Here is a 12,660-nt window from a genome sequence, read left to right on the forward strand (position 1 = left end):
TTTACAGCTCTTCGGATAGTTCCTCAATATAATGAAAAAGAAAATCCTCACAACTGGACCAATAAATAACATCATGATAAATGGAGACAAGATTGAAGTTGTCAAACTTCTCATTTTTCTTGAATCCACAATTAACATGCATGAAAGCCGCAGCCAAGAAATAAGATGACATATTGCATTAGACGAATCTTCTCTTTGAAATATTAAAGAGCAAAGATGTCAGTTTGAGGACTAACCCAAGCCATGGTTTTTCAATGGCTTCATATACATGTGAAAGTTAGACAGTGAATAAGGAAGACCACAGACAAATTGATACATTTGAATTATGGTGTTGGTGAAGAATATTGAAAGTTCCATGCCTGCCAGAAGAACAGACAAATCTGTCTTGGAAGAAATACAGCTAGAATGTTTCTAAGTAGCAAGGATGGCTTCATCTCTTATATTTGGACATACTGTCAGTAGGGATCAGTCAGTCCCTAGAGAGGGACATCTGCTTGATAAAGTGGAGGATCAACGAAAAAGAGGACGATTCCCAATGAAAAGGATTGACACAGTGGCAGCAGCAATGGGCTCAAACATAACAACACTAGTGAGGATGGCTCAGGACTGGGCAGTGTTTTGTTCTGTTGTGCACAGGGGCTTTGTGAGTCAGAACTGACTCGACGGCACCTAACAACATCATTATTAGTAAGTGATGATCATTAAAGATAGGGCAAAAAGTTTTCCTTAGCCTACACAGGAACTGCCAGAAACTGTTAAATGGGTAGGTCAAAGCAACAGAAAGTTAGAACAAAGTATTAGATTTGCAAAACATCAGGGAGAAAAATAAGAACCTCTTCATTGACACAGCTAAAACTGAACATGAAACAGACCAATCACATGTCCTGAATATAATACCTATAAATATTTGTTTATTTCTTAAGTACTTGTTTTATAATACAAAGTACACATAGCCAGTGACATCACTAGGGTTGGAGTCATCCAGTGCAGAAACTCATAGTGGCAACCTCCAAGCCCTATAGACCTCCTCCATACCAGACCATGCAGAATCCTTAATAATGCTTATCATAATTTTAATCATATGTGATAGATATAGTTGTAAATTACTTAAGAGTAATATTTGTTAGATTATATGAATACTAACAAGAAAATTGTTTTGTAAAATGTTTCTATACGGGATTACGTTATTAGTTACAACATTATTAGTATCTAAGTCAAAACTCCTTTTGTTTTTTATTTTTCTCCTTTTCCTTTAATTCCTATTTCATTCTTTAAAAAATTTATTGATATAAATTCACCAATACTACTTACCATAATACTTGAGCTAAAACACAAGAAAACTTGACAAAATCAGCAACTGTAAAAACACCTGAAGCCACACAAATTGTGTGCAGATGATACTACATGATTCAAAGCCTCATTGTAATTGGGTTGTAATGACAACTCTGATCAGAGCATGTTGTTTTTGTTGTTTTAAGTGCCTTCGAGTCAGTTCTGACTCATAGCAACGCGTGTAGGGTTCCAAGAAGCAGCTGGTGAGCTTGAACCATTGACGTTTCAATTCAAACAACCTTGGGTCCAGTGCTTTGTCCCACATCACCAAACCAAGAAGGTTCAAAAAGTAAATTAACATAGAGTTTTAGCCTTGAAGGTATATTGATCCATGTAAGCTGGATTTATATATATCAACAGATGGACTCCTGGTGTGGCGCTGTAGGTTTCGCACTGGACTGCAAACCACAAGGTCGGTGATTCAAACCCACTAACTGCTCCTCAGAAGCTGTATACAGACTCTCTCTGAGTTGGAATCGACTTGAAAGCACTTAACAACAACCACATGCATATGAAATTTAACTTGCATGTAATATTAAAGATATTGTTCAATGATTTCCTCATCCATTGGAATGGGCAAAAATATACCTACAAGGCATAAACACTATCATTTGAATCATCTAAAAGAGTATCATTAATATCACATACTAGTAAAATGTTGCTGAAGATAATTCAAAAATGGTTGCAGCAGTACATCAACAGGTACTGCCAGAAATCCAAGCCAGATTCAGAAGAGGGCATAGAATGAGAGATATCACTGCTGACATCATGGATCTTGGATTAAAGCAGAGACTACCAGAAAGATGTTTAGTTATGCGTTATTGACTATACAAAATCATTCAACAGTGTGGATCATGACAAACTATGGGTAACATTGCAAGGAATGGAAATTCCAGAACACTTAATTGTGCGCATGGGGAACCTGTACACAGACCAAGAGGTAGTTATTAGAACAGAACAAGGGGATACTGAATGGTTTCAAAAGCAGGAAAGGTGTGTGTCAGTGTTGTATTCTTTCACCATATTCAATCTGTATGCTGAGCAAATAGTCCAAGAAGCTGAAGTCATATGAATAATATGAAAAACATGGCATCAGGATTGGATGAAGTCTTATTAACAACCTGCAATATGCAGATAATATAACCTTGCTTGTTGGAAACGAAGAGGACTTGAAATACTGATGAAGATCAAAGACTACAGCCTACAATATGGATTGTACCTCAATATAAGCCACAAAAATCAAATCCACTGCCATCAAGTTGATTCCCACTCAGCGACCCTGTATAAGGTTTCTGAGTCTAAATCTTTAAGGGAGCAGAAAGTTTCATCTTTTTCCCTCAGAGTGGCTGGTGGTTTTGAACTACCAATTTTGCAGTTAGCAGTCTTGTGTTCATCCAACAGTACCACCAGGGCTCCTTCTTCAATGTAAAGAAAATGAAAATCTTCACAACTGCACTAATAAATAACATCATGATAAACAGAGAAAAGACTGAAGTTGTCAAACATTTCATTTTGCTTGGATCCACAATTAACATTCATGGAAGCAGCAGTCAAGAAATCAAATGGTGTATATTGTACTAGGCAAGTCTGCTACAAAAAGACCTCTTTATAGTGTTCAAGAGCAAAGATATCAGTTTGCGGCCTAAAGTGTGGCTAACCCTAGTCAAGGTATTTATATGGCACTTAGCAACAACATATGCATGTGAAAATTCCACAATGAATATGGAAGACCAGGAAAATTGAAGCATTTGAATTATGGTGTTAGTGAAGAATATTCAAATTACCATGAACTGCCAAAAGAACAAACAAATCTGTGTTGGAAGAAGTACAACCAGAATGTACCTCAGAAGCGAGGATGGTGAGACTATCTTAAACACTTTGAGCATATTGTTAGTAAGGATCAGCTCTTTGGAGAAGTACATCATGTGAAAAAGAGGAAGACCCTAAACAAGAATGATTGACACACAGGGAGCAACAATGGACTCAAACATAACAATAATTGTGAGGATGGTGTGCAGTGTTTTGTTATGCTGTGCATGGGGTTTTTACGAATCAGAACTGACTCCATGGTACGTAAATAACACAACAACAAACTGGATGTATGAAAAATGTTTTTGTTGCTATAAGTATATAAATTAAAGGAACTTCTTTATAAGAAGTAATACATTTCTGTTGAAATAGTACACACATCTTTATAAATAGTCATTCTGGTGTCACTCCATCTGACAGTGTCACCCAGTGCAGACTGCAAACTCCCCCACCATTCCACTTAGTGATGACACAGGCATGAGTGCCTTATTTACTAGTTATTTTCTCTTTTTCCTTTAATAGTTGAAAAGAGAGAAACCCTTGACTTTTCCATCTCACTTGTTGAAGCCTGTGTCAAAACTCCCAGCTTGTTGACAAGGAAGTTCTCCAGTCTTCAGTTTCACATGGTGTAAAAGCCCCCGAAGCTCCAGGGTTGCAGGTTGTAACTCGCATCTCAGTCCCTTCTCACTTCTCAGAGGAAGATTTTCCATGAGAAAATAAAGACATTTCCAGTTTGGGCTCTTTACTCTAAGAAACCTCTTTCCTCACCTGTTCAGTAACAATTAAAAGAGAGATTAGTGTGAGTAGAAGTCAAAATGGAGAATAGCCTAAAGGGTTTTTGTGCTACTGTTCCTTGTGAAGGTATCTTTTTCTCCCAATCAAAATGTTCCATTTAAACAGTTTTGGAACTTTAGAAAGACTCTTCCCTCTTTCTTGTTATAGCCCCAGTCCTTCAACTCCATTAAGCGATTTCTTCTTACTTAAAATTGAGTTTACATTTAAATACAATAGTTCTCAAAGAAGAGCAACAGTCTTCACATTTTCTGCAGGACCAAGGTCAGAGGTTCAAGTCTGCCAGTGGCTCCTAGGAAACCCTATACAGGGTTGCTATGAGTCAGAACTGACTCGATGGCACTTAACAACAACCTCTGTTTAAGGAGCTCTGGTGGCATAGTGGGTTATGTGTTGTGTTACTAATTGCAAGGCCAGCAGTTCAAATCCACCAGTTGCTTCAGTGGAAAAAAGATGAGGCTTTTTGCTCCCATAAAGATTTATAGCCTCAGAAACCCTATAAAGGGTCACTACGAGTTCGAACCAACTCAACAGCACACAGCAGTCTTTGCTAAATTCAAGCTGTCAAGCTATCATTAGAGCATGCCTTTTCGAAACAAAATTTACTGGGTTATAAAAGAGATATAAAGTGAAGAATGGACACCTAGGAATCCCGGCACATTCCAAAGCAATATTTGTTACAATCCAAATGCAGTTAGATAGTAATTAGGAAATAAGTTTCAGACCAGAGTATTCAACTCTGGTAATAAGTCCTGGGGCCACGGCAGAAGCTTCTTCAATAGGAGCAAAAAGATTTTTTTTAAAAAAGGAAGGACAGTAGTGAGTTAAATTATTTCGATGTATATGCTGTTGTTGTTGTTTAGTGTCTTCAAGTCGGTTCTGAGTTATAGCAACCCTCTATAGAGTTTCCAAGGAGCAGTTGGTGGATTTGAACCACCGAACTTACAGCTCAAACCGACCTTGCAGTCCAGTGCTTATAGAATTTAAAAACTGCCAACCCTAAATAGTTTCTCCTATTTTTTTATTTTATTGGTCTGTGAAAATCAAAAGGCCTGGCTTTCCTATATTAACCCTACTGCTGCTTCTGCTGAGAAGGCTCCCTTGAACCTTAGTATCCCAAAGAAACCACCCCTTTTTAAAAAAGAAGGAAAAAAAAAGTCTTCTGAAGTAGCATGTTCTCTTTTTAATAACTCTTCTTGTACTGAAGCTCTTTGAATAATAGCACAGAAGGAGCTCTGGTAGCGTAGTGGTTACGACTCGGGCTGTGAACCGCAAGGTCAGCAGTTCGAAACTACCAGCTGCTCCGCGGGAGAAAGATGAGGCTTTCTACTCCCGTAAAGATTTACACCCTCGGAAACCCTGTACAGGGTCGCTATGAGTCGGTTCCGACTCCACGGCACATAACAACAACAACAACAACAAGGTAAAAGGGCAAATCTGTATTTGATGTTTGTTGTTTAATTGATTCCGACTCATATTTACTCATCTGTAAAATGGTTCTGAGTTCTGTATTAGCATTTTAATGTGTCTTGACAACAACAACAAAGTAGGATTACATTCTTAGAGGTAACAGGGGTTGAGTGGTAATGCAGGCTGTTTAGGGTCTATGATGAAATGGAGACATTTGTCTCTTCTAATGGCTGCTGATATTCTATCCCCAGGCTGAATGTAGGCCTAGTATTTCATATATAAATCTTTTAATTTTGATGTGTTGGCTATTATAGTTAGTCCAAACAGAATATGTTTGTAGGTTAGATTAAGCCTACACTGTCAAAGACTTAATAAAGAGCTCATTTCAATGTGGCTTCATGTATTCATTCATTCATTAATTCACTCATGCAATAAATGCTCTTCTACATGCCAGGAATTAATCTAAGTGCTAGCAGATACACAATAAATAAGATATGGTTAAAAAATACATGATAGGAGAGACATGTAAACATTTGTCGTATAAATGCTATAACAGAACAAAAGTAATAGTAGTGACTAACATTTATTTAACATTTTCTATGTGCCAGGTAGTTTTACAAGAGCTTTCCATGTGTCACAGCAATCATATTAAGTAGGCACTATTATTATCTCTCTCATACTTGGGACATATGAGGAGGGACCAGTCCCTGGAGAAGGACATCATGCTTGATAAAGTGGAGGGATAGCAGAAAAAAGAGGGATTGGCACAGTAGCAACAACTCAAGTGCATTTTCAACCTGTTGTACCTGGGGTCAGCACCGACCCCGACGGTGCTTAACAACAACAATTATTGTTGCTTAGGAACCTTGGCGGCGCAATGGTTAAGTGCTCAGTTGCTAGCCAAAAGGGGGTTGGAAACCACCAGCTGCTTTGCTCCCCTAAAGTTTTACGATCTCAGAAACCCAAGAAAGCAGTTCTATTCTGGCTTAGAGAGTTACTGCTGTATTGTTAAGTGCCGTCGAGTCGGTTCCGACCCAAAGCGACCCTGTATAGGGTTTCTGAGGAACAGGTGGTGAGTTTGAACTGCGTCCTTGCAGTTCGAACCGACTTTGTAGTCCAGCGCGTTAACCCACAGCACCACATCAGGACTCCATAGTGCCTCTTTGAGTGGGGAATTTATTCGATGGCAGTTGAGAGTCTTGTTGTTTTTTATGGGATTGCCATGAGCCATAAACGACTCAAGGGCAATGGGTTTGGTTTATTATTGTCTGGTTTAGTTGATTATTATCTCTACTTTACGTATGTAAAGACATGCGCAGAGAAGTCAAATAACTTGCCAGCTTCTTCACATAGGTCAGGTGGGATTTGAACTGAAGTCGGTTCCATAGCCCGAGGTCTATGACTCAAAGAGGGAAACCTAGGCTTATCTGTGATTTTGTGACCTTTTCCACAAGAGGTGGTTTTTGACTTGTCTTAAAGGATGTGTTTAGCAAAAAAGGGTGGGAGGACAATTCAGGTTGAGGAATTAGTTTGTGCCTAGAGTGGCCTGTGGATTAATGAGCTGGACTGCAAAGTCGTTTGAACGACAAGTTCGGCGGCTCAAGTTCACCAGTCGCTCCTCGGAAACCCTATACAGGGTCGCTATGGGTCAGAACCGACTAGACGGCAGTTAACAGCAACAACAGTAATTTAAGATTGGCAAAAGGTGAGTTTGAAGACGTTTAACAGAGTCTCCAATGTCATCTATTCAACTGTTTTCAGGTGTGGTATTAGCGCACTGACAATTTATATCTCAACATTAACTGCGAAGAACGGTGTGGAAGAGAGGCATTTACAAAAGTCCTAACTGTTGACTACAAGTTCCAGAGAGCGAAGCGCGCTCCACGTTTTCCCGCAGGAGCGTATCCGCCCCAACACTGCCCATAACAATCCTTAAGGACTACAAGTCCCGTCATGCTGTAGGAGAGCGGCGCGAGCGGCCCCGCCCTATCCCCGCCCCCCCAACGACAGGCCCCGCCCCACATCGGTCCCGCCCTCCTTACCCCTCCAACTCGCAGCCCCCTCCCGCCCGGTCAGCTCAGAAGAGTTGCACTGTGGCCGCGGCAGATTGAAGCCGAGCGAGAACCTCAGCGGCTGCGAAGATGGGAGACTCCAAAGTGAAAGTGGCGGTCCGGATCCGGCCCATGAACCGAAGAGGTGAGAGCCGAGCCCTCCCGGGACCAACCGCGCCGGAGGCGGCAGGTGCCTGGCGCGTTCTTCCCCTCAGCCGCCGTGTGGGGTCCGTCCGGCCCCGCCCCTGAAGTCCGCGTCGTGGGGAGAGGGCGGCCTGGGTACCCCGAAACTTCGTCCTCAGCTCTCCCCCGCCCGCGCGGGCCCCATCGTGGGACGCCCCTCCCCTCGTCCTGCCACTGGGTCCGGGCCGCCGCGGGGCTCCACGTCCCGGGCCCGGCCGCCCTGCTCGCTGCCCCTTCCGCCGATCGGCCCCGCCTCTGGCGACCTTTCGCCCTCTCGCCTCCCCCCTGCCCTTCCAGGAGGGCGCCCTTGTCCTTCGCCCTGGGCTCGCTTCCTCTTTCCCTCACTCTCTGTCCTTCGCCTGGTCCCTCCCTCCTCAACTCTTTCCTCACCAGCTGTCAGAGCGGCCCCCGCCCCTAAGGTCCTCACTCCTTCCTGCCAGCCTGGGACAGTCCGGACCCGAGCCCCAGGACTCCGGCCGATGCCCCCACCCCCATGCCCCAACTGTACTTTTGTGGCAGGAATAATGGAAGAGGATTTGGTCTACACTTCTGAGAAAGCTCTGGAGAGCAAAAGACCCTCCTCTGTTTTCCTTTTATATTCCTTTAACCTGAACAGCGATAAGGAGTTGTAAATACTTTGATTTGGGTTGGGGGGGGAGGCGGGAAGGGATGCCTTCTCTTCCTCTTTTTCTGATTTAAGATTTTTGTGTGTGTGCTTCAAGTCATATTCGTCATCTCTCAACAATAAATAGTTTCAGTGCCAAGATTCTTGTGAAATTGTATCTTTCAAACGTTCTCTTGATTCTGTAGGGAGGGTAAAGAAAGCAGATAGGCATAGTACGTTTTAGGTCTTTAGACAGTCTGATGGAGTGGGAAGAACTGGTTGTCAGAAAAGGAGGTGAGCTTTTGGCTTTGCTGCTTAGTGGCAGCAACACTAGGGCAAGATAGTTTAAATGAGATAATATATTTGAAAGCACCTACCTTCTGTGTTACATGTTATTGGGAGCAGTAGGAAAATCCCAGGATATGACTTGGCAATTGACAGACTCTTAACTAACTTGAATCCTTTGTAAGTATCTGAATCATTTTCTAAGTTGTCTACGAAGCTTCTTTGAATGTAATCAAGTGTTGTTTTGTATCTATGTGGAAGTTGTAGGAGGTGTTCTAGTTTTCCTTTTCTTTGCTCTCTGGTATGTATCAAGGAGTCCTGGTAACTAGTGGGTTATGCCCTGGACTGCTAACTGTAAGATTAGTGGTTCAAATCTACGAGCTGCTGGAGAAAGATGACACTTTCTGCTCCTGTAATGATATACAAGTTCACCAACTCAGTGGCACACTACCACTACCGCCACCACCTTATATGTATTAAGATGTGCAGTCTGACTAGTTGACACATGCTTTGAGCTACCTTTTTTCTTATTTTAGTTGGTTTCTGCTCCTGCCCCTGCTGTTTACCCAATTCTAGGAGTCCTGGTGTGGCACTGTGGGTTAATGTGCTGGACCGCAGGGTCGCATTGAACCACAAGGTCAGCGGTTCAAGCTCACCAGCCACTTGAGTAAACTGAATGATTTCAAAAGCTTCTGCTAAATATGTGGCATCTTTATAAGTTTAATAAACCTTAAGTTGATTACCATCACAATGATAAAAGAAAAAACAAGCCAAATAAAACAACATGTCTGTATCTGGGATTTGGTTTTGAAAGGGCGATTTCAGCACATTCTTAGAATTTTCTTTCACAGAAAGCATAGAAATGTCAGTACAAAAAAGAGACAGCTACCAAACTACCACACAAAGACTTGTCATATTTGAGAATCCTTTCCTTTTTTACCCCTTCTCCCCGTCTTTTTCATTTTTTAGGGGAAGGACTGTACTCTGGTAGCGTAGTGGTTACGAATTGGGCTGTGAACCGCAAAGTCAGCAGTTCGAAACTACCAGCTGTTCCGTTGGAGAAAGATGAAGCTTTCTGCTCCCGTAAAGATTTACAGCCTCAGAAACCCTGTACAGGGTTATGTGCCGACTCCACGGCACATAACCACCACCACCACTGTACTATTTATTTATAGAATACTGTTGTAATAATTGTCAGTGGTAGAGTTTCAAGGGATGCTCAGAGTAATTTAGCTGTGGTATGTTGTTGTTGTTGTGAAGTGCTGTTGAGTCAGTTCCGACCCATAGCCACCCTGTATAGGATTTCTGAGGAGCAGCTGGTGAGTTTGAACCACTGACCTTGCAGTTCAAACAGCTTTGCAGTCTGGTGCATTAACCCATAGTGCCACACCAGGACTCCGTTAGCTGTAGTATGGGTGGTAGATATTTCTTGGTTTGAACTCATTTAAAAATTAAAGTTTACATGAAGATTCCATTTCTTTATAAATAAACCAGTTGTTGTTAAGTCATTTTCAACTCATGGTGACCCCCTGTATGTCTTAATAGAAAATTGTGCTTCATAGTGTTTTTAATGGCTGGTTTTTCATAAGTAGATCACCAGACCTTTCTTTCAGGGCAGCTGTGGCTGGACTCAAACCTCCAAGCTTTTGGTTAGCAGTTAACACATTAACCATTTGCACCACCCAGGAATTTCACCTTATAAATAGAAGTATATAATTTTTGGTGAAAAATGTCTTTTTTATTCAATTAGTGCCATCTCTTACCTATTCTTAGATTTCCTGACATGCACATGAACTTTTTTTTTGCTTTAAAATATTTTAAAAGTGCTTAGCACAGATATTAAAATTGGTCCTGTTTCCAATTTTGTCCTAAAGTACTTGTTTACATAAATCTCTGAAGATAGTGATTTTTAAATTGCTACCTAGTGTTTGTTTAAAAATGTTAACAAGACCATATTTCTAGTAATTTAAAAAAATATTACTTTGAACAGCTATTGTTGTTATTAAGTGCCGTCAATTCATAGTGACCTGTGTATAGGATTTCTAAGGCTTTAAATCTTCTCCAGAGCAGACAGCCTCATTTTTCTCTCTTATGAAGCTGCTGGTGGGCTCAAACCACGGAACTTGTTGTTCATAGTCCAGAACTTATCATCCAGAGCCACTGCGTCCCCTTGAACAACTATATGTTGTTGTTGTTATGTGCCATGGAGTCGGTATCGACTCATAGCAACCCTGTACAGGGTTTCCGAGGCTGTAAATCTTTATGGGAGCAGAAAGCCTCATCTTTCTCCCGCAGAACAGCTGATAGTTTTGAACTGCTGAACGTGAGATTAGCAGCCAGGTTCATAACCACTACTCTACCAGAGCTCCTTTGAATACCTATTACTTTTGGGGAAATTAGTATATTAAGTAATGGTGGTGGTGGTTATGTGTCATAGAGTTGGTTCCATAGCAACCCTGTATAGGGTTTCCAAGGCTGTAAATCTTTATGGGGCAGAAAAACCTCATCTTTCTCCCACAGAGCATCTGGAGCACCTGGTAGATTGGATCTGCTGACCTCGTGATTAGCAACTCTACTCATAACCTTTAACGCTATCAGAGCTCCTTATATTAAGTAATGGTGGTAGTGGTTATGTGCTGTGGAGTTGGTTCCGGTTTATAGCAACCCTGTACAGAGTTTCCGAGGCTGTAAACCTTTATGGGAGCAGAATGCTCATCTTTCTCCCACGGAACTGCTGGGCTGGTAGTTTCGAACTGCTGACCTTAAGTTTCGCAGCCCAATTCGTTAACCACTACGCTACCAGAGATAACAATGACCCATGGTAAACTTCTAGTCCTAATGATTCTTTGGCTCATTACTAGTGCAGGCAGCAACCATTGAAATCATTCTTCACAAATGAGACTGGTTTGCTGTAATTACACTTTTACTGTAAAGAATGGTATTTGGAATCATATTAGCACTCTTTTGAGGAAAACATGAAATCTGGATATAAAAAAAAGTAAAGCTTGTGAAAGCCAGAGTTCCTGGAAGGCAGAAACCTGTCAGAGAAGGAAAACTCAAAACTGAAATGAGATGTGGTGGTGGTGGCCGAGGATGTAAATCTTTACGGGAGCAGAATGCCTCATCTTTCTCCTGCGGAACAGCTGGGAGTTTCCAACTGCTGTCCTTGTGGTTCACAGCTCGATTTGTAACCATTAAGCTACCAGAGCTCCTTTAAAATGAGGTGTAGCATTCTTAATAGAGAGCAGTAAGCACCCTGTCAGAGCCCTGGTGTGGTGGTGTAGATAAGCACTGGAGTGCTAACCACAAAATTGGTGGTTCAAACTTACTCACCACTCTTTCAAAACCCTATACTGGGTCACTATGAGTTGGAATTGACTTGATAGCACTTAACAACAACACAGCACCCTATCAAAAGTGGAAAACTTAGGACACTGAAGAAACCAGGCAGTCCCATTGAGTTCTGGTTCTGACAGGTTTCACTTTTTTTAATGCAAGATGTCTCTGGCATTCCATGAAGTTGTTCATGTGAGTCAGTGTTTGTACTCAGGAATGTTTAGTGTTAAGGTGGCTGGTTGGTTTATTATTTAACATTTATTATGGTAGTAAGATATTTCAGTCTTTTTGCTAAATTATACATGGATTTGGAAAACTTATTTTAATGTTAAGCATCAGATCCTTATTCTGTATTAACTAATGCATATGCTCTTGTCAGGAATATTCTTTTGGTTCTATGTTATGACGTTATAATACTAACAAAAGAAACAATAACAAGGGAAAAATTACATCTTTCCATATGAACAAATAATTCTCATCTAATTTCCATTCCAGTTTGTTCATGTGCATAATTTTACATAGTTTTAATATCACAACCTTTTATTTTTTCTGCATCTGAAATATGAACTTATACCATTAAAGGGAAATGGGGAGATTTCTTTTGTCATGAGATCTTGAAGTTCTATATTTAGATTTTGTTTGTCTTTAACATTGTCTTTCAGACTTGTACAGCTCACCAGATAATGCCTGTGTGTTTTTCCACATACTGTAAAGAACACCTGATCATACATTATTAACTGATCTAATTATTAAATGAAGTGAACATTTTACAAACATGAGTAATAGTACTAGTAAGATCAACATGCTCTCCTTTTCAGGTTTTTGATGTTTTATAACTTTAGGTAGCTTAAAAATTAT

General features: G+C 41.0%; 1 protein-coding gene and 1 pseudogene across 1 annotated transcript in view; one reads left to right on the forward strand and one right to left on the reverse strand.

Annotated features, from left to right (window-relative positions):
* The first annotated feature begins 7,423 nt into the window (after window positions 1–7,423).
* Window positions 7,424–12,660, forward strand: part of KIF13B (kinesin family member 13B) — a 294,477-nt gene continuing 289,240 nt past the window's right edge. Inside the window, exon 1 of the mRNA XM_006864335.1 lies at window positions 7,424–7,539. Coding sequence (XP_006864397.1) covers window positions 7,485–7,539 — 55 coding nt within the window. The 5' untranslated portion in view covers window positions 7,424–7,484. The remainder of the gene's footprint in view (window positions 7,540–12,660) is intronic.
* Window positions 7,693–12,660, reverse strand: part of LOC102829970 — a 16,113-nt pseudogene continuing 11,145 nt past the window's right edge.

This window comes from Chrysochloris asiatica, unplaced genomic scaffold (assembly GCF_000296735.1).
Source record: "Chrysochloris asiatica unplaced genomic scaffold, ChrAsi1.0 scaffold00064, whole genome shotgun sequence".
In the NCBI taxonomy this organism is placed as follows: domain Eukaryota; kingdom Metazoa; phylum Chordata; class Mammalia; order Afrosoricida; family Chrysochloridae; genus Chrysochloris; species Chrysochloris asiatica.